Below are 21744 nucleotides of genomic sequence, written 5' to 3'. Positions count from 1 at the left end.
GTATAGTAAATAATAAAGGTGACTTTGAGGTGTATCAGTTACTTTGTTTTCCTCCGATTTTTACAGGTGTCTTTAATACGCCCGTCGGAAGTCACTTGGGTCAGAGTTCAAGTACCCTCAACGGTGGAGACATCATCAATCTTAGACCTAACAAACAAAGGACCAAGAAAACGAGAAATCCTTTTAGCAGCTGTAGTATACCCTAAATTGTTTCGGGGAGGAGAAGAGCAGAATTGCGTTAGCAGTTCACTGAGACCCGCCGGGCGTCGCGGTGTGTTAGCGTCTTAGCGGACCTTGCACCTCGCTCTGAAGGCTGACATTGTAATGATGCCTGCAACGCTTGTCGGAATGTAGCTCCAGCCCTCTGCTGGAGGATGACCGCCTTGTGGACTCCTTCTAGTTTTTCCCATTAGACGAAGCATCTCCTGTTTTTGAAGGGACACCATAGGACATGTCAAAAACAGGTTTGCTGAATTTTAAATGCTGAGAACAAAATGAAACGGCTAAATATATTGGTACCAGTTTTACTCTTACGGACCAAGGAGAGATAGCAAGTGTTCTTTTTCTGGAACGTTCATTCTGAATGCTTAAGGAAAGGACTGAAGGAAGACCTCAGACTGGTCAGCCTGCACTAGTGTGTGCTCTCATGGTACTTGTGCAATGTCTGTAAAGTGTAGATTGTGGGAGTGTGCATGCGGACACCTGGTTCCAGCAAGCGGAGATCTGTGCACTAGTGAAGGGTTTGTAGATTCCAAGTAATCCACTCATACAACCATTTATACATTGTGTATCTTTTTGGTCTCACACAAGAACTTCAAGACATATTTCATAAAACGAATTTGAACTTAAATGTGCCATGTGCCAAAACAGCCCCCTAATTTTTACAGTGCTTTACTACTGGAATTTGTATCTGTGGCATCTTTTAAAGGCAGTTTCCTCTCCGACAGTGTGGGGGAAGGGAATGTAAACATCTGAGTGCCAGGGCCTCTCCCCTGTGAAGTTCTGTGGAGTCTCTCCGAGGCCTCGGTAGGCATGGCGAGTTCCTGCTGCCACAAGCTTAGCCTCGTCCCCAGGTCCACACAGCTCTGAACTTTGAAGATGAAGGGAACCATTTTTTCAGAATATACAAAGGATAGTCTTTGGTCCTGACCCAGATTATGGATTTTCTGAAGCCTTGCAACTCTAAAGCATTCTTCTGTTTACAAACCTTGTATAGCGTTTTAAGATTATTGCTTAAAATTTTCTGTGGCCTTTGGTTTACATGGCACCCTATCAAGAGCTGTTAGTCCCGAAGTGTCTGTAAAGAAATGACCCAGTGTGTCAATGATGGCTGCAGACTTGCACGTCGGGACACTAGCCTGCCAAAGAGAGATAATTCCATGAGTTCTCTTAAAAACTGATTTTTTTTTTTATCAGTGGTTACATTTTTAAAGTATAAACATCTTTCCACATTACTGGTTTTCATGGGATTTCAAAATACATAAAAAATGATTTTTCTTGGAAAATGTGCTATGAAGTCGTTTCTGTTATTTTTACTAAAATATATAAATGTTTTATGTATTCTCTCTCCTTTTTTTTTTTTAAGTTTACCCGCATTGTACCACCCTTATCCTGCCCAGATTAATGTTGAGAGCATAGTAGAAATCACTGGGTGCCCTTGTGACGTAATCCAGACCGATTGCTTGCTTCTCACAACATTGAAACGATGTCATCCATCCCCAAGTAGGAAAGATGTTTGTTTTGTGTTAGTCAGTTAGCACCCCCAGTGCTGGTAGTGGAGTAAGAGTGGGGGGAACTTGGTTCCTAACCAGTACCGAGGTACCTGCGGGAGTCATGTCTTTTCTCTCTTCAAATACAGTCTCTTTAGTTTTTGCCCAAAGTGTATTTGGTGGCAAATAATCTTAATTGTCATTTTTTTAATGGGCAGAATTAAATTGGAAGATTTCATTATAGAACATTGTCGCTTCATTCATAGTCACTAAATGTGTGGTAAAGAGAAGTGTAATACTTCTCTATAAAATAATGACCCAGTCTGATGATGGCTGCTGGTTCCTTAATATTTGTAACAGAATTTTATGTACTTTGTTTCATCCTTTTTTTTTAACGGAAGCCTTTGTTACACATTTGAATTTTTACTTTGCATTGCTATATTTTATACTTAACTATAAAAGGTCTAAAATCAGCCACAAGTAATATTAATTTATCAGTGTGTTCAATTCTGAAACCTTCAGAGGTCATACTGTTTTCTTTTGTGACTGTGACTTTCAAGAACTCAATACGGAGTTCTGGTGAAAGCCCTTTGGTGACGATAGAGAACCCTGTCCAGGACTCCGGGCCGTTGTCCATCTGTGCTCCAGTTGACTCTTTGTGCATACATCGTCACCGGTTTTTAGTGTCAGGCACAGAGTTGCGGAATAATCGCCATATCTAAGCATTCCTCAGGTTTCTTCTTCCAGTGTCTGCCTATGAATTCAATAGTATATAAAACAGCCCATGGAAGGCAGTACAAGTAAAAGCAGGTCGAACTGTTTCTATCCCCTCGAAGTGACAGCCCACATCCTTTTCAAATGAAAGCTAACACTACCGCAGAGAGGATGTGTGACCCTTCCCTGCAGAGTGAAGTCAGGCCTTGCTGAGAACTCAGGAGTGTGGGCCCCCACGGTGCCTGCCAGGGGCCTGGGGCCTTGTCAGAAGGTTTAGGATGAGTTGGCCACAGAACCTGATGTCTCACCCAGAAGTGTTGTGCCCTTGTAATGTGAGCCGTTGTTAACCTTTGGAGTGAGTCTGGTCCCTGCTGTGAGGTGCTCGGGAGCCCTCATTAGAGCAGCTCGCTCTCACTGACTGGCTGCAGGGGGCCACCGGGTGAGAGTTTCCTCTGCCCTTACATCAACAACTTGTTACTCTTCAGGGTTTCACATATGAAACGTAAAAGGCTATCATACAAATGAAGTTACCTGCATACAGGTAAATAAACCACCGTGGGGTCTGAGACACCTAGGCACCAAGCTCCCAGATAACGGAATGATCTGGCCCCTGACTCTTTGTAACTACTCCTGTAGTCTCTTGAAGTATCTATCGTAGGATGTTGATAAATGGTATTTTAAAAATAAAATCTTTGGATCAAAGGAATAACTTAACCCCTTCTATATTTTTGTTACTAATAAATAATGCTTTTGTAAATCGGAATGGGAAACGACTTGTATGTATTCCTGTTGAGTGGTACTTATGCCTTTGGGATTAATTTAAAAACGTGCTACTTGATTACAGTTTTAACAAAGATGAATTCCAATAACCAACACAATAAAACATTTCAAAGCTAGAATGTTGTGTGGTATGTGTGGTGTGAACCACCAGGATGGAGAGGAATGCTCAAAGGACCTAGATGTGGTAATGCAAGGCCATCCTTGGCTACATGGTCCATTTATAATAAATGAATGAATGAAAAATAAATAGGCAGATGCGACTGACAATGTCTCTTTAAATACCAAAATAATGTAGAAGTATTTCACACTTAGCTACTTCGTTCACTAATATGCGCATAGTCTGGGTGCCCATTATTTAATGTAACTTAATAGCAGTGTGCTTTAAATGGGTTTTCTCTAGAAGCTAACTCTGTAATTACTAGTAGGGTTTTTGTTTGGTTGGTTGGTTTGTTTTTTGGTTTTGTTTTGTTTTGTTTTGGTTTTTTGGTGGTGGTGGTGTTGGGGGCAGGGGGAAGTTTGAGACAGGGTTTCTCTGTGTAGCCTTGGCTCTATAAACCTGGCTGGCCTCAAACTCACAGAGATCTGTCTTCCTCTACCTCCCGAGTGATGGGATTAAAAGGCGTGCACCACCACCACCTGGCTACTATTAGTCTTTTTTTTTTCCCCCGAAATAGGGTTTCTTTGTAGTTTTGGTGCCTGTCCTGGATCTCACTCTGTAGACCAGGCTTGAACTCACAGAGATCCGCCTGCCTCTGCCTCCGTAGTGCTGGGATTAAAGATGTGCACCACCAACGCCCGGCGACTATTAGTCTTTTAAAGAAAGTTATTTTCATGTTTTGAGGCCTTGGACCCCAAACAACTTTATCCCGTCTTTGGGTGTAAAGTAACTATATAGTTTAGTTCATTCTGTTGGACAACCCACTCAGGCACTCCCTCCTCTACACTCCCTCACTCAGATCGTCGTTACCTTGACTTTTATAGGCAGGAGGGCAGACTCTGATCCATGAATGATGCCACCGCCCCGCTGCGCCCTCTGCCGGTCAAAAGGTGGAGCTGCCTGCTGACCGTTCTGTAGAACGGCCCTCCCCTGTCCATTCCGTATCATTTCCTTGTGCGAGTAAACATACACAAGCAGAGAACAGCTAAGCTTAAACTCATCCACGCCCTGTTGCCGCCTCCTCCACATCTGCAGCCGTTTTTGACTTATTTTGTGTCCTTACATACTGTGCTGTTCAGCTTTCAAAACAGCATCATCATAGAGATGGACTTCAGATATATTACATTTGTCAGGATCAGTCATTTTAAAAGGACAAACATTTGGTCTTCAAATCTTTGTGTGCTTTTTAGTTCATCAAGTACGCTGTTGCTTCCAGTGACCGGTAAATTCTTTCCTATTTTCCAATTTTAAAATGGAACTTGGGCTGGAGAGATGGTTCACTGGTTAAGCACACTGGCTGCTCTTGCAGAGGACCTAGGTTCAATTCCCAGCACTCACGGAGCAGCCCACAGCTGTCTGTAAAGCCTGTTCTAGGGGACCCAGTGCTCTCCAAAGACACAGGCCTACATTCAGGCAAAACACCTAGACACAAAATAACGGTAATTGAAAAAGTTTATGGAACTCTACAAGAATGGGAACACTTCTGTCTCTCTCTTTTTAAAAGACAGAACTCTGTGTAGCCTTGGCTGGCCTTGATTGAACTCAGAAGTCTGCCTGTCTCTGCATCCCACAGCTGAGAAGGAAGGCCTGGACCACCATCCCCACGAGTTGATCACTCGTTGAGGGTGAGCCTAAGCATGAGGTGTGGACAGAACTCCAGCCTATACTTCTGTCCCTGTACACAACACTTTGGGGGGGGGGTGTTTATATTTTATTATCTACTCTAGGGTAGACCCTGGATCTGCCTCATCCTCCCCCACACACACACACACCATGGAGTAGCCGTGCCTCGGAGCCTCTGCCTTTGCTGCCGGAGCCTGCTGGGACTCCTGCTGCAGCTGAGCAAGGGTCTCCTCTGTTGCTCTGCCACTCGAGGATCCCGAGGCTGAGGTCTATAGCACTTCGTTTCCACTGTGCTACAGTCTAGCCTTTTCTCCCACTGTGGCCTCAGCCTCCCCCAGCTCCTGTGTGACAAGCACCGGACGCAGAAGCTTACAGACCACGCTGGATCCACGCGGCAAGGCCAGCTCCCTCTTCACGATACGATCTTCTGTTAGCTGTGCCTCCAGCCTCAGCCTCCCTGACCTGGGTTTGCTCAAGTCCCTCCCACAGCTGTTGATGTTTCTCCACGTCTCCCTGCAGCTTCTTTTGGATCAGCTCTGCCATGACACCCGTAAAGGCCTCCTGGGGGTGGGTCGCTGGGTTTCAAGCTCCCCATCTTGTCCCCGCAGGAAGGACAGCATTTCTATTGGCAGCCCTTTGAGGCCCCACAGCCTCTCCTCAACCAGACTAGCCCCTCCCTAGGAAGACCCCAGATCCCCAACCCAAGCCCTCTCACTTAAAAATCTTCAAAAACTAGTATTTTTAAATCACTGGCGCATTCAGCTGGGGAGCCAAGCTTCACATTCATCATGGAAAGTATTCCCCTTTCCATACTTTCAAAGATTCAGGGACACTTTTCAAGGAAGGGTCCATAAGTTAAATCACTCATATGTCAGCTTTGTACTTAGTGGTTTTTAACTGGGCGGCACTTTGGCTCTGCCCTTAGTGGGATGGATCTGAGTAGGTTGCTATAAGCACCTCTGCAGGTCATGCGGGCTCCACACTACAGAGCCCGCCCTTGAAGGGAAAGGCGGACAGCAGCTTCAGAGAGCAGAGGGGCTGTCCTAAAGTGGGTGTCACATGCCGTTGAGACAGAGGAAAGGATGTATTTAGAAGACCCATACCCTGGAGACACTACAGATCAGCAACCCCAAGAGTCATGGAGGTGGGGGACCACAGTCAAGTCTGTGAGAAGCAATCAGTGACCATCCAAAAAATTCCATTGTGAGAAATGGGCACGAGGGCCAAAGAGATGGCTCGGTGGTTAAGAGCACTTGTTGCTCTTGGAGAGGACTGGAGTTCAATTCTCAGCATTTGTTTTCAGGCAACTCACAACATCTAACTCCAGCTCCAGGGCGTGTATCTCACACCCTCCTTTGGCTCTGTGGGTGTGAGTGCATGCACAGATACACACAAATAAAATCTGTCAAGAAGGAGAAGGAGGGCTGGAGAGATGGCTCGGAGGTTAAGAGCACTGGCTGCTCTTTCAGAGGGCCTGAGTTCAATTCCCAGCAACTACATGTTGGCTCCCAACCATCTGTAATGAGGTCTGGCGCCCCCTTCTGGCCTGAAGGCGCATATGCAGGCAGAATACTGTATATGTAATAAATTTTTTTTTTTTTTAAATGAGAAGGAAATAATGCAAAGAATACAAAGGTCAAGGAGATAGCCAGAATTCATGACAGAAATTCTGGACAGATACAGAGTGAGTGAATTGGGGGAGGTGGGCATATCTTCCCAGGGTAAAAAGGAATCAGAGAGGCTGACATTTGAGAAAGAAGCTGGCAAAGGCCAGGCCATGGGTGGCACACACCTTTTACCCCAGCACTTTGGAAGCAGAGGCAGGCAGCTCTCTTGAGTTCGAGGCCAGTCTAGTCTACAGAGCGAGTTCCAGGACAGCCAGGGCTACACAGAGAAACCCTGTCTCGAATAACAAAAAGAAGCTGTCAAAGAGCCAGGTGCCAGGAAACACCACGATGGCGAGCCTGGTGGCGGGCATCAGTCTGCAGACAGACGCTTTGCCGAGGGTGGGGCTCTTCCACAGAGACTGACTTAGCATTGCGGCCCAGCAGGCTCAGCTCAGCCGGGTCTGTGCTGAGAGAGAACGATCCACGTGGACCTTGGTCTTTCGGTGTGAAAGACGTCTGCATCCTAATAAAACTTGAGTTTCAAATGACGCGGAGTAGTTGCGGAGGGGTTGGTGCCTCGCCGGCACGACGCGTGTTCCGTGGCTGCTTTGTGAGTCACAGAAAAGACTGGGCTGGTCAGCCTTCTCAGCAAACAAGGGGCTGACAAGTAAGGGCTCTGTGTCTGAGGGTCAAAACGCAATGCCCAGTGCTAGAGAGTTTGGTGAAATGGATTCTTTTAATTACCGAAGGCAGTACAAATTGATAAAACTTATAAAAATTCAGAAATCTGTTTTTCGGCCATGAAAATGCATATATCTTTTGGCCTGGTGAACTCATTAATGGAATTTTATACAAAGAAGACCAAGAACAGAACAAAGCTCTAAGGACATGAACATGTCGTAGTCATAGCAACAAGGTGAAACCACCCACATGTTCTCGGAGAAGTGACTGGGTCAGTACACTGTGCTCCCATGGCACACGGTGACTCCAGGGCAGCCCATGGTGAAACCCATTAACACTGACACTGGAGAGAGGCCGTAGCAGTCTGGTGGATACAGACCTTCACCATGGTACAATGAAGGCCTTTTCCTCACATTTCATATCACGCTTCCACACACATAAAAATACATGTTATGAGATGCATAAAAACAGATGGCCCAAAAAATTGAGAACATGCAGGGTGAGGTTCTGATGTGTTTCCTTTTATCCTTCTAGGCACACTGTGTGGTGTGAGTACACTGTTTCGGGTGCTGGGTCCTTTGCTCACACTGGTGTGAGTGCACCTGCTCCAGGGGCTGGGTGCATCTGTTCACACTGTGGTGAGTGCACTGTTCTAGAGGCTGGGTGCATCTGTTCACACTGTGGTGTGAGTGCACTGCTCTAGAGGCTGGGTGCATCTGTTCACACTGTGGTGTGAGTACACTGCTCCAGGGACTGGGTGCATCTGTTCACACTGTGGTGTGAGTGCACTGCTCCAGGGACTGGGTGCATCTGTTCACACTGTGGTGTGAGTGCACTGTTCCAGGGGCTGGGTGCCCTGTTCACACTGTGGTGTGAGTGCACTGCTCTAGAGGCTGGGTGCCCTGTTCACACTGTGGTGTGAGTGCACTGCTCTAGAGGCTGGGTGCTCTGTTCACACTGTGGTGTGAGTGCACTGCTCTAGAGGCTGGGTGCCCTGTTCACACTGTGGTGTGAGTGCACTGCTCTAGAGACTGGGTGCTCTGTTCACACTGTGGTGTGAGTGCACTCCTCTAGAGGCTGGGTGCTCTGTTCACACTGTGGTGTGAGTGCACTGCTCTAGAGGCTGGGTGCATCTGTACTGAGGTTAAGGAAAGAGCAGTGTGATGCATTTGCCCCTTATTTATTTTCCCACAGACCATGTGTGCATCTTCAGAAGTTGAATATCCAGGGCTAGAGTCCAGTTCAAGACAGCAATGCTGTCCAAAACTTGTAAGTGGGCGACTGAAATACTGCTAGTTTTAAGTGTTATGTGTGTACCTTACCAACACTGGAATACTTCCTCATCTGAAACAGTTATCAGTATGAGGTATAAGTGGTTATGCCTAACATAAAGAACTAGTTATTTAAAATAGTGGTTTTTCTTTGTTACATCGTTTGGAAGGGCCTGTGGGTTTGAAGACTAATTGAATTTGCCGTCAGTGTTTTGCAGACTTTTGGGACCGCCTCCTTTAGAGTGCTCCAATAGTTTAATGGCCTTGTCGGAGTTCTCAATGTTCCTCAGCAGAGTCTCTAGTCGCCTCTTAATTTTCTTCTGATCTTCAAGAGCGCAACCGATTACTATTGACTGAAATTTTTGGTCAACTGGCCCGGGGGGCACCTCAGATGAACACGCACTGTAGAGTGACATTAAGTGACTCTTGGCATTTCCCAGGTCGTCCAGGAACTTATTGACCACCTCATCTATAATCTTCGTGGCGTGCTTCAAGGATTCCTCTTGCTGGGGACTTCGAATTGTTTCCACTGAGACCTCAACAGTGAGAGTTCGGCCCATGAGGCGGTTTGCAGTGAGGTTTAATTCCTCTCTTTCTCCTAAACATGAAACAGCAGTCAGTAGGAGACAGAAACTTAACCATGTCAGCAATGCCAAGGCGTTCATCTGTGGCTGCCTTTATTTTGTACAAGCACTTCTGTGAATTTTTTAAAGGTAAAAGCCAAAAACACTACCACGTGCAAGATTAACTGAGGAAGTCTTTGATTACAGAGCTAGGTCACAGAACACCTTTGCCCTAAGTCTTTACTCAGTAAGGGCCAGCTCCCACCCCAAGTCTGTATGTCTGCATGTTTGGTGGAGGCATTTATAGCTGAGATGAAAATAAAGTGAATTCAGAGCAAGCAGAGTTTAGCTAGGAGGATGGCTAGGGTTCGAGATGGGGCACAGTGGAGGCTCGATGCTGCACACAGGATGCGCGTGTCTGTCAGAATACATGGCACACTTTCGGCCAGGAAGTAGCAGTGATAATGTAGGACCAGCGGGCTCCCGAGAAAGCCCTGGCCTTCTCCCCTGCAGACATACTCAAGCTGGCCCTGGGTGCGAGTCTTGGCCAGCGACTCCAGGAAACTGTGGTGGCCGTGGGCTCTGGTAACATTTCAAGATATACACAAAACCGTCAACAACTTCTTTTCCAGTTCCAGAACTCCCTAATTCATCGGTCCTTTGCCGTGATGGTGAAGGGACAGACTAGGCAGGACCCATTGTGGATGGACAGCATTTGGGGTCTGGAGTTCAACCGCTTATCTCCCCAGCCCTCCAGCCCACTGTACTGGGTGATCCATTCCCCCCTGGGCTGCCACAGTCCTCAGATGACCGTGGCAGTGCGTTTTACATTAATTCCTTTGCCTGTCACACCTCAGACCATCTCGCCAAGTCTCCGCTCCCACCGTGTTCCTTTATAAGGTCCAGGACCTTGTAAAGCGCTGTGGTCCTGAGGTAGGCTGCATGGCTGTGCTGCCTGCCTGCCCTTCCGGAGCTTGCAGGCTAGGGTGGGCGTGGGGAACACAACGACACAATGACCACCGCCCGCCGACTGGCAGCTGCCGCTGCTCGCTCGCTGCTATTAATGCTCAACAGGGGTAGGTGCCCCCCCAGTCAGGCAAGCATGGCCTCACATTTATCGGAGACTCCCTGGGAGTCTAAAGCACCCCTCTGTGGAAACAGCTCTTACCGTCACTAATCTGCCTCATGTCCTGGCTGTTCTGGATGCTGTGGATCATCTCCAGAAGGATTTCTTTCTCTTGTTCAACAGCAGTAGCTGCGTCTCTCAAAGCTTCAACCCTGCATGAATTGGCACAACAAAACAGTTGTTACAGCAACAGTGTCCTTCCTATTAATTTCCCTCAGCTGCCATCTAGATCAGCCCAAGTTTAAATGACCCGAAGAAAGCTTTGCAAAAATGCATTACTGCAAAAATGCATTACTGCAAAAATGCATTGCTGGGCATGGTGGCGCACGCCTTTAATCCCAGCACTCAGGAGGCAGAAGCAGGTGAATCTCTGAGTTTTGGGGCCAGCCTGGTCTACTGATCAAGTTCCAGGACAGCCAGAGCTATACAGAGAAACACTGTCTTAGGAAAAAACAAAAAAAGCATTCCTTTAAAAAAAAATTCTAACTGGTGTGTTTGTCTTGTTTTCTGAGACAGGATTTCAAAGGCAGGCCTAGAACTTGCAGCAATCCTCCTGTCTCAGTGGTGGGGCAGCAAGCACGGCCACTCCCTCTGGCTCCTCAGCTTGCTGAGCTTCTGTTTCCTTGCCCGGGGCAACCAGAGACCATGTTCATCTGTGTGGACTTGTTCTTTTAACATCTGTATTTGTATATGTGCATTTTTTTTAAAGATTTATTTATTTATTATGTATACAGTGTTCTGTCTGCACATATCCCTGCAGGCCAGAAGAGGGCACCAGATCTTATTACAGATGGTTGTGAGCCACCATGTGGGTGCTGGGAATTGAACTCAGGACCTTTTGGAAGAGCAAGCAGTGCTCTTAACCTCTGAGCCATCTCTCCAGCCCTGTATATGTGCATTTTCAATGTATATCCGCTTCTCTTTTTCCACCTCACTCTTCAGGACCATCTGGTTCCTGGGTATCCGTGCTGCACTCTGTACCATGTGAAGTTCTGTCTGGTTCTCTTCACTCTGACCACTCACATTCACTTGCATGACTTGGCGTCTACACGCTCAAGACATGAACTCCTTATTGGCCACAGGCATGGAAGTCGTTTGTCCTGTGAGCTTCGTTCAGGATGGCCCTCACTGAATAGATACTGCCCCGTCCCCTGAGATAAACTTATACTAACTCTATTACCCAGGGTGCCCTGGGCTCTGTTTCAGCCTCAAGCACCTGGGATCACCTGCATGTGTTAGCCTACCGGTAAAGAGCTCCTCTTTATTAAAGATTTGTTGGGGTTGGGGATTTAGCTCAGTGGTAGAGAGCTTGCCTAGCAAGCACAAGGCCCTGGGTTCGGTCCTCAGCTCTAGAAAAAAAAGAAAAAGAAAAAAAAAAGATTTGTTGTAGGTCTGTGTGCCTGAGTGTTTTGGCTGCATGCATGTAAGTGCATTATATATGTGCCTGGTGCCCATAGAGGACAGGAGGGCTTTGAATGCCCTGGAACTGGAGCTATGGATGGTTATGAAGGGTGCTGGGGACCGACCTCAACCCTCTACCACATCATCCAGTGCTCTTCACCACTGAGCCATCTCTCCAGCCCCTTCGTTTATTTTTTTGGAGACCCGGTTTCATGACGTAACTCAGCCTGGCTTTCCTGCTTCTGACTCCTGAGCAACAGAGATCACTCTGATGCGGTTAACTTACCGTGGCTTTGCCTTGTGGCTTATCCTCTTGAAGTTTTAAGTGCTTTTCTGACATCCTGGCCATACTATTTTCCCATGTTCTATTTATAGTTTTACCTTCCCGGTATTTACTTCTTTAGTCCACCAGAATACGCTCTGGCATTAGGCAACAACCAAACAGCCTTTTTCCTTAAAATTCTTTACACCAAATCCTGTGTTACCTACATGAGATGTACCTTTGAGACGGCTCCCGTCAGTCAGTGTGCTCGCTCCCCTCCCCCACACTCCTACAGCATCATGGGCTCTGTACTGTACAATTAACTGGTAGAATAGCCTCCTCCAAAATCTTCTATAAAGGTAATGTAGATTTTTTTTGATTTATTTATTTATTATGTATACAATGTTCTGCCTGCATGTGTGCCTGCAGTCCAGAAGAGGGCATCAGATCTCATTATAGATGGTTGTGAGCCACCATGTGGTTGCTGGGAATTGAACTCAGGACCTTTGGAAGAGCAGCCAGTGCTCTTAACCTCTGAGCCATCTCTCCAGCCCCCGGTAACTTAGATATTTATATACTTTCATTCCTCCATATAAACTGTATGTTTGAAATTTTTAAACAATGCGGGGCCGGTGGTGGTGGTGGTGGTGGTGGTGGTGGTGGTGGTGGTGGTGGTGGTGGTGGTGGAACACACCTTTAATCTCAGCACTCGGGAGGCAGAGGCAGGTGGATCTCTGTGAGTTCAAGGCCAGCCTGGTCTACAGATCAAGTTCCAGGACAGGCTCCAAAGCTACACAGAAAAACCCTGTCTCGAGAAAAAAAAAAAAAAAATGGGGGAATTTGACATCCTCTTGACAATGTAGTATAATTTACATCTCTTTGTTTACTTCAGTTTTATATATTATTAGCTTTGAAATATTCTTCACAGTAACCTTATGGATTTCTGAGTGTTCCAGAAACCTTATGGATACTGTTGTAGATCATTTTAATTATGTTTCTAGACAATTATTACTGGCTTGAGACATGCTCTTTTTATGGGCTCGGCTTACAACTGGCAACCTTGCCTGTGTTAAATTTTAATGGGTGGCCCACCACTTCTACCATTTCTTCTGAGTTAACGTGCTCATACTGTCTGGGAAAAGAAAGAGTCTCTGTCTCTTTTTCATCCAGTTGTTTTTCCTTTACAGTACTGACTAATGTCTTTTGGTACTATATTAGACAGCGGAAGTGATGGGGTTTTTGCTTTTTCCCAAATTTAAAGGGAAAGGCTCTTTCAGATTTTGGTGTAAAACCCCTATCATACATACCATAGAACACTTCATCCCCTACCTCCACCAACTACACACACACACACACACACACACACACACACACACACACTTAACTTCACATACAGGCGAACAAACCCTGCCATTCAAAACCAGGGTGTTGAGTCATGAAAAGCAAGAGAAAAACATCTCACACATTTAAAAGTTATGTATTTTCAGGTCACTTTCCTATAGGTCACAGTGACTACATTTCCAGCTTTTGTAGAGAGAGAGTGATAGATGACCCCAGAATGTGAGGCCAGGGACAGGCGTTCCAACCCAGATCACTAGTGGAAGCAGCCAGAGAGGGAACAATTCCACCAACCTTTTATTAGCACACATCAACCCGTGACCTCCCATTCTCACCCCGTCCACATGTCACCCACCTGTCAAACCCCAAAATAGCACCATGAGGTGTTTCGCTTATGGCATGTCTCTAAAGAGCCAGCAGAAGCAGGCAGGAATTGTATGTACCAATCTGGCTGAAAACAAACAAGTATGGGTAGGGCTACAGGCTTCTTCGGGTACGACTGTATTATAGGAGCATCCTCAGCTGAAAAATGAGAGCCCAGTAGGTATGAAAGAGGCCCAGCTGGCACCAGTGTGAAATGTTTATAATTAGAAACTCTAATTATGACTCCAGTGTTCAGAGAAATGATGTGCAGGCTCTGAAGGACCAGATTACATTTTAACACGTGCACGTGTATTAAATATGACTGAGGGAACGGACGTTGTTCTAAAAAGGGCTCATTTACTGTAATCAGGTACAGCCGTGAGTTTGTGGAGTTAATGAAACAGATTAAAAAGGAAACATCCTAAGGGGGGGGGGGGGGGGAACCACCTTTTATCTGTGCATAAAGGAGCCATTTTGAGCTAGGGATGCAGCTTTGAGGTACAGAATGTGCTTAGATTTGTAAAAGCTTGAGTTTGATCTCCAGCAGACAGAGAGGAGGCTGATTGACTGATGTTGATTGATGGAGGCTTTTTTTGTTTTTCTGAAAGAGTTCTTTATACATAGTAGAAATTCCCAGAGCAATATACACATCTACATATATTTATCCATTTGCCATGGGCCTTTCATTTGCTGCTCTTCCTTCCTACAACCTCCTTCCTAATACTTAGGATCTTTTAAAGAATTCTGGTTCCCTTGGGCAGGAACTGTTCACCACTTCCCCCCTTCCTTTCCCTTAAGGAAATCAATACTCTCTTTGGCCCTTGTCTTCGTCAGGGTTTCTATTGCTGAGACAGACCACCGTCACCCAGAGCGACTTGGGGAGGAAGGGGTTACTTTGCTGACTCTTCCATACCACAGTCCATCAGTGACGGCAGTCTGGGTGCTCAAACAGAGCAGGAACCTGGAGGCAGGAGCTGATGCAGAGGCCACAAAATGTTGCTTACTGGCTTGCTCCCTCATGGCGGCCCAGATGTGGCACCACCCACAATGGGCTGGCTCCTTCTGCACCAATCACTAATTAAAATAAATAAATACATAAATAAAAATAAAAATAAAAAAATAAAAAAACCAAGGCAGTGTGAGTAGTCACTGTGAGCAGTGACCCCTTTGTGTGTGGAGGGTCAAACAACCCTTTCACAGAGGTTGCATAAGACCATCAGAAAACAACAGATATTTACATATTTGTTGTAGACTATTACTTTTGTTTATGTTGCATTTGCTTAACTCTGTGAAGCTATGTTACTGTGCCTGTCTAAAACACCTGATGGTCTAATAAAGAGCTGAATGGCCAACAGTGAGGCAGGAGAGAGAAATGGGCGGGGCTGGCAGGCAGAGAGAGCATATAGAGGAAGAAATCTGGGAGAAGAAAAAGGAGCCAGAGAAGGAGGAGGACTCCAGGGGCCAGCCACCCAGCCACCCAGCAAGCCACAGAATAAGAGTAAGAGAAAGGGAAAAGCCCAGAGGCAAAAGGCAGACGGGATAATTTAAGTTAAGCAAATCTGGCAAGAAAAAGGCCAAGCTAAGGCCCAGCATTCATAAGTAAGAATAAGCCTCCATGCGTGAATTTATTTGGGAGCTGCGTGGCAGGCCCCACAAAGAGTAAAAAACCAACAACACATATTCATAACAGCAGCAAAGTTACAGTTATGAAATAGCAATGAAAAGAATTTATGGTTGAGGGTCACCACACCATGAGGGACTGTATTAAAGGGTCACAGCTTAGGAAGGTCGAGAACCACTGTCCAAAAAGGCTTTCTTGCCTACAGCTTGATCTTATGGAGGCATCTTCTCAGTTGAGAGTCTCTCTTCCCAAATGACTCTAGCTTGTGTCAAGGCGACTTTAAAACTAGCCAGGACAGCACTGTTCATTTGTTTTACCCCCGCCCTCTTCCTTGTGAGACAGGGCCTCATGTATCCCAGGCTGGCTTGGAACACACTTGGACTTCTGATCCTCCCGTTTCTACCTCCCGAGTGCTGGTATTACAGACGTGTGTGATGCCTGGTTTATTTGTACTGGGGATGAAACCTAGGGCTTCTTGTGCACTAAGCCAGCATTCCTCACTACTCAGCTTGTTTAAATTATGTTTGTACTCTTCATCAGCTATTGCTGGACTTAAACTCGATTCACAGAATTCTGTCTATGTAGCTTTTCCATTAGTCTGAGGTTAGTGACTGACCCTTAAATACCGCCTGCCTCTCTCCCTTCCTATTAGTTTCTTGAGACGCTACGATAGACCGATATAAACATTCAATCTTATAATGTTAATAAAAATGTGATGATTCTTCTCTTGTCGGCAAGGGGCATATCTGCATGGACTGGGATCCAGGGAGCAGCTCCATGTCCAAATCGGGGAAAGGAAGCGCCCTCACATCACAGCTGCCTGGGCGTGGAAAGCTGCTCTACGCTAAGCAGGCTTTGGCAGGGACAGCGTAGTAAAAATTTTCATGAGCCCAGAACTGGAGCATCCTCACCTGGTCCCCAGCCCCCAGGCATCTCATGAGCCTGCAGCGGAGGTGGAAGGGCAGGCGAGGATGTCACCCGACAGCAGCTCACAAAACCCAAACTGCGGGAAGAACTGCTGCCGACTTGGCGGGAATTTCCTCACCCTCAACACCAGTGATAAGGAGACCTTGGCTGTGACCGAAGGAGGCAAAGGAGGAGCAGAGTTTAACAGGGCGACCGTCAGCGCCGGCGGAAAACTTCAGCAGAAGTCAGACGCTCCCTATGACGCCAGCACGCATGCGCTTCACGGTGGTTAGTCTAGACTTAGGGTCACCGACGCAAGCTCTTTTTAACGAAAATATGTGCTTCCACAAACAGGGAGTCGGCAAACGTTCCCTTCCGTGGGTGTATGTGAACGGAACTTTTTCCAAAACAAGTTCTCAGACTCACAGACGAGGCTCCACGGGAGACCGTGGCGTCTGCTGCAATTCCTGATACTGTCAGGAAAGACAGGTTCTCCCCGTCACCAAAATGTAGCTGCCATTCACTGTCTGAACCACTCACCAGTACGTTAGCCTAAGGCAAGGCACCTAGTCCCTCGGTTTCTTCTTCTTCTTCTTCTTTTTTTTCTCCAGACAGGATCTCACGTATCCCAGGCTGGCCCAGAACTCACTACCTAGCCCAGGATGACCTTGAACTTCCGATCCTCTCGTCTCTAGGACTGGGACCACCCTGTTGGCTTTCTGAAGCCAGGTATCAAATAGGGTTCTGAACATGCTAGACAAGCATCCTACCAACTAAGCTCCCATGGCAGCCCGGTGTTCTCACAGCTGAAAGATATAATAACATCCTCCCCCTCAAGGGTTTTAGAAGTTTCAAATTACAATGTATATGAAAAGTGTTCTTTTAAATTACAGACTATTACTCCACATTAAATATGGCGGCAACCTGTTTTGTGAGTCCTGGAACACTGGGACATCCTAACAGGAACCTTAAGCAGGAAGAAACCTGAGGGGGTGGGGCGGGGGGAACAGCGCATGTCCCTGGCCCCTGCAGTGACCACTGTTTCCTGCCTGGGGGGATTGGAAAGGAACTACTCACTATGGGATCGGTTTTGGGAAACGTATGAACAGCCAGTCTCCCAGTCCTACCTATCACTCATTCCTCCTCTGCCAATCTCTGAAAGGCAGCCCTTGGACAGCGTCTTTATCACCCACAGCTTCTAGAAGCTACTCGATACTCCGGCACACACTGGGTGTTCAATATTCACTGGATTGAATGCTAAATTGATTTTCTTCTCTTTTAGTAAAATCACATTCTTATGCCAACTGGACAGCTGAAAATGATCTATCCAGCCCTGGGACACATGGTGTTTGATCTGCACAGCCAGCCAGTCTTCCTGTGTTCAAATGTGAAGCCCACTGATCTCGACTGCAACTCGAGGCACGTGGTTTGTCTCTAAGCTTCCATTTCTCATCTGCAGAATGCAGATAATGGTAACTCCCACAGAGACAGGGGGCCTAGCATACAGACAGATGCTAGCACGCATTATTTATAAACTAGAATCAGCATTAAAAAGTAAGAAGTAAGGTATCTAGCCACGACAAATGCAGAATCCCAACAGAACTGGTCGCAAAAAAATCAAGAAAGGACAGGGTTACCTATTTAGAGAAGATGTAGTAGAAACTATTTTTTTGATGTAAGATAGTGTAGTTAGTATTATAAACTATTAGAAACAAATGGCAATCCACTAACAGTTTGTAAAACTGGGCTGAACGTTTTTAAAGCGTTTTAGACATCCCAGAGGTCAGTGCATCCTCCAGGACATAACACCGTTGGTGTGGTTTCAGTTTCCTGAGGGAAAAGTGACTCCCACTGTCAACAGAATCCGTACCACTGAATGGAAAATGTATACTGGCTACAAGCCAGTGTTTTACAGTACCAAATCCACTGCTTGACTAATATTATGTACACTAAGGAAGCTGGTAAAGGAAAATTACAGAAGCTTCATCTTTTCTCTGTCCCCCATATTTAAAAGTCTAATTTTTAATAGCGTAGTGCTCTATGGCACTGTCAAGGTGGCTTCTAAAAAGGACCCCCCATACCTTGAGCCATTAAACACACATTCATCAAACTCTCCCCCTCAGCATAACTGTTAAGAAACAGAATTTAATTGCTTATGTGCAATAATCAGAACTCCGTTCACATTAATCAGACATTAGAATGCAACACCTGTCAAACCCAAGACTTTCGGGACACCCCACCCCACCCCTCACCGCTCTCGCACTCGGGAGGCATTAATTCAGGTTTCAGGACAATGACTCAGCTTGAAGAGTAACAACTCCCTGAGCCCTTTCAAGGAAAAAAAATCTGAGCAGTTGAGAATATACTGTCAAAGTTCAGCGTCTGCTTCGTAGAGGGAAGCATTCCCAGCCCCTCCGAAGGGCCCGGGCTGGGCACACATATGGTTCAGGCTTCTCTTGTGGCTACTCAGGAAATGGTGAAAAATGTCTCGCCTTCTGGTTCTCTGCTCCTAACAGTAATAATAATGAATGCCTCACTCGTAACAAAGCTGCTTGCTGTAGTTTTCTGTGCAAACACACTTCCGTGTGTTTGGTGGACGAATGGAGGGAGATAAAGGCACACCAGACTCAGGGTTTGGGCTCCTGTTCTTTTGCTTATGCAGAACCTGGAGAAAACTAGGGAACAAAATGTTCGCAGTTCCAGAAGGCTCAGGGGTGCCTTGATAAGATTTCCACCGAACAGCACCCGCACACAATCAGAACTTGCACAGCTCTGGAGACATTAACGTCTCCACCAGACACATAAGGTCTCAAATTGTTCCGGACAACCCAGTGTTTACAGCAGTTGCTAGTACTCAGTACTTAGAAGTTTTACTACAAGGCTGATCCCGTGACAGAATCTCGGGCAGACGGAGTGTGACTCCTGCCCTTCGTGTTTCCAGGCCTGTGGCTGGCACGTCCAAGGTGTCACCAGTATCTTCTAAACGCACAACAAGATACCGACAGACTGCGGAGGACATCGCACGTGGCTAAGAGAAGGAAGGACGGTATCCAACTTCGGCACCCCCACCCACCCACCCCCCTCCACGGCCCCTCGTGGGTCTGATTCCCGCCGGCCGCGGGAGGGAGGGGGCAGTCTGGCATTTTCCTTACTCTCGTGTTACTATGAAGTGGTTTGGGGCAAAGAAACTTACTACAATGGGAAGGTGGGGAGAGAGAGAGGGAGAGGGACCCACACTACACTGCTACCTCCCTCCAGAGAGCATCACTGGAAACGTGAAAGTGAAAGGCAGCGGGGACCACGCAGAAGGTGCTGGAAGTTGGGCAAGGCCCGCGCTCGCCGGGGGAGGGGAGCCTACCCGAAGCGCGCCCCCGCGCCGCCCGCCCGCCCGCGCCGCCCGCCCGCCCTCACCTGAGCTCCAGCTGGTCCAGGCTCTCCAGCAGGCGGCTGGAGCGGTCGGCCATGGACGAGGAGCGGCAGAAGCGGCCCTCGTGGGCCTTGGCGCTGATCTTCGCCTGGGCCATGAGCTCCGGGGGTCCGCGGCGTCGGCGGGCAGCAGCGGCGCGGGCCGCACGTCGCCGTCACCGCGGGCGCCGCTGACGCGGACGGCGCCGCCCCCGAGGCCGCGCGGCCAAACAAGGGCAGGCGCGGGGCGGGCGCAGCCGCCGGCCCCGCGGGATGGGGCGGGGGGGTGGGGGGGGACCCTGCCCCGGAGCCCGGCGCCGGTCGCCAGCCTCCCACCCGGGCGGGCTGCACGATGGCTCCTGCCGCGTCTCCCAGCACCCACAGTTCACGGCAAGGGCAAAACCGTGCAGCCCCGTGGCGTGGGGAGCGAAGGTCCCCTTGTGGAGCAGAAGACAATTGTGTGTGCCCCAGGGGCAGTCTCTGCTTGCCCGACCTGTCCGGTTACCAGGCAGGCTCCTAAGAGAACCGGGAGAGCCGGGACAGCACCGTGCTCCAAATAAGGAGACGCCGAGTGCGTTTGTACTGTCTCGCCTTTCTAATGAGAGGATTGTTACTTTCACACTCAACTTATTTAAATCCTCTGTGAATAACAGTCACTAGGCGCCCGTGTCAGAAGCTGTAAATGTCAGTAAGAGATGGATGGAGTAGGGCTGAAACAGAAAGCCGTGTCTAGTTAAAGTTGCGTTTTGCCGTCTCAATGCACAGAGCACGGAAAAAGGGAAACTTGAAGTTGATTTACAACCTTGAATCAGAACTCAGAGCCTTTCCATGACTCAACAGAGTCAAGCCCCTTAAGTAAGGCTGACTCCCAGGTCCCCAGCCGCCACCCCACCCCGCGCCCCAGCTCATTTTAAACACTAATGAACAGCGAATTATCTGGCTTCACTAAACACTGTCATTTCACGACACGAACGTGAAATCGGAACGTTTTGTGAATGTCTTGAAAATCTATGCTTGCGCAGGTCTCAGGTATAATGCCAGCTCCTCTGGACGCTGACAAAGCAGCGTCTCTTGGGGCCAGAGTGAGTTCAAGGCTAAGCTGGGTAGCTTTGGCAAGAGCCCAAGGTCTCAAGAAATAAAAGGTGTTGCAGACATGGCCCAGTGATACAGCATCTGTCTCTGTCGACGTTAGCAACTAACTAAGGCAGAGAGGTAATGGTTTGAATGCAATGTCTCTCACGCTGTCTGGCATTTGAACACTTGGTCCTCAGTCGTCGGTGGCTGTTTGGGGAGGATTATGTGTGGCCTTGCTGGAGGAAGTATGTCACTGGGGACAGGTTGCAAAAGACTAGCTATGCCCACCCAGTGTCTCTCTGCTTCCTGCTTGGGTTTGAGATGAGTGTTTCAGAATCTGTCTTTGCAGCCATCATAGACTCTGACCCTCTGTAACTGTGCCCAATTCAATGATTTCTTTTATCAACTGCCTTAGTGGTGGAGTTTTATCACAGAAAAGGAACTAAGGGATATAGCAGACATCTTCAAAGCATTCTATTTTTGTCACAAGTTGAGCATGCAGAGGCATTTTCAGACTATAATCTGTGTGTATGCTCCTGTCTGAAGATGTCTACTCTCTTGTGATTTGTGACCTTAAACTGAGCATGCTTTCGAATGGGCAGGCTCCCATATGAATATGTATAGGCTCCCTGAATAAAATCCTCTGTGCTTTTTGAATTTGTGAAGAGCTTTGCTCTGGTAACGCTCCCATGCTCTTCCTGCTGGGTACAGGTTGCAAATCTTTGTACTTTACATCCTGGCTGGCTTATTTTGGTTTCACAACTAGCAGGGCATTTTGTCACAAGTCTGGTAATCTTCAAGTTCCCAGACTAGAATCACCCTGGACTCTTTCACTCTCATATCCTAGACTGAACCCACTAGTAAGTCCCAATTCTACCTTCAGAATATATCTTGATTCCTCCAATCCCACCATCACCTGGCCAGTCTTCCCTGGGTGACTTCGGAATCCCATCTGTCCCCCCAGCATCTATCCTGCCTCTCCTGTGAATCCTCAATACAGTAGACCATACCACACACTCTCAGAAACCTCCAGTGGCTCACCACAGAGTAAACAAGAAAAGCACCATTTCTCTCAAGTCTGTGTAATTTTTGCAAGCTCCTATATCACACCACAAGTCAGGGGCCACCTTGTACGTTTTTTGC

The 21744-nt window shown here is 47.4% G+C and overlaps 2 protein-coding genes and 1 pseudogene across 5 annotated transcripts in view; 1 reads left to right on the top strand and 2 right to left on the bottom strand.

Annotated features, from left to right (window-relative positions):
* The window catches only part of Rab23 (RAB23, member RAS oncogene family), a 37804-nt gene extending 34482 nt beyond the window's left edge, over window positions 1-3322 (top strand). For all 4 annotated transcript variants that reach the window (XM_052745233.1, XM_052745230.1, XM_052745235.1 and 1 more), the window contains one exon: window positions 67-3322. In XM_052745233.1, coding sequence (XP_052601193.1) covers window positions 67-206 — 140 coding nt within the window. In that variant the 3' untranslated portion in view covers window positions 207-3322. The remainder of the gene's footprint in view (window positions 1-66) is intronic.
* LOC128114880 (prefoldin subunit 6-like) lies at window positions 1513-7196 on the bottom strand (annotated as a pseudogene).
* Window positions 7197-7307: 111 nt separating this feature from the next.
* On the bottom strand, window positions 7308-19723 carry Bag2 (BAG cochaperone 2). The gene is made up of 3 exons (XM_052745236.1): window positions 19534-19723; window positions 10274-10383; window positions 7308-9140 (listed from the first exon to the last, which is right to left on the bottom strand). Exons 1-3 carry the CDS (start codon window positions 19644-19646, stop codon window positions 8731-8733), a joined length of 633 nt encoding a protein of 210 aa, XP_052601196.1. The 5' UTR covers window positions 19647-19723; the 3' UTR covers window positions 7308-8730.
* Window positions 19724-21744: the final 2021 nt, after the last annotated feature.

The sequence above is a fragment of the Peromyscus californicus genome, unplaced genomic scaffold, assembly GCF_007827085.1.
Source record: "Peromyscus californicus insignis strain IS unplaced genomic scaffold, ASM782708v3 Scaffold_19__1_contigs__length_69161282, whole genome shotgun sequence".
NCBI lineage: Eukaryota > Metazoa > Chordata > Mammalia > Rodentia > Cricetidae > Peromyscus > Peromyscus californicus.
The sequence above is the reverse complement of the archived record's forward strand: the minus strand, read 5'-3'. Positions and strand labels throughout refer to the sequence as shown.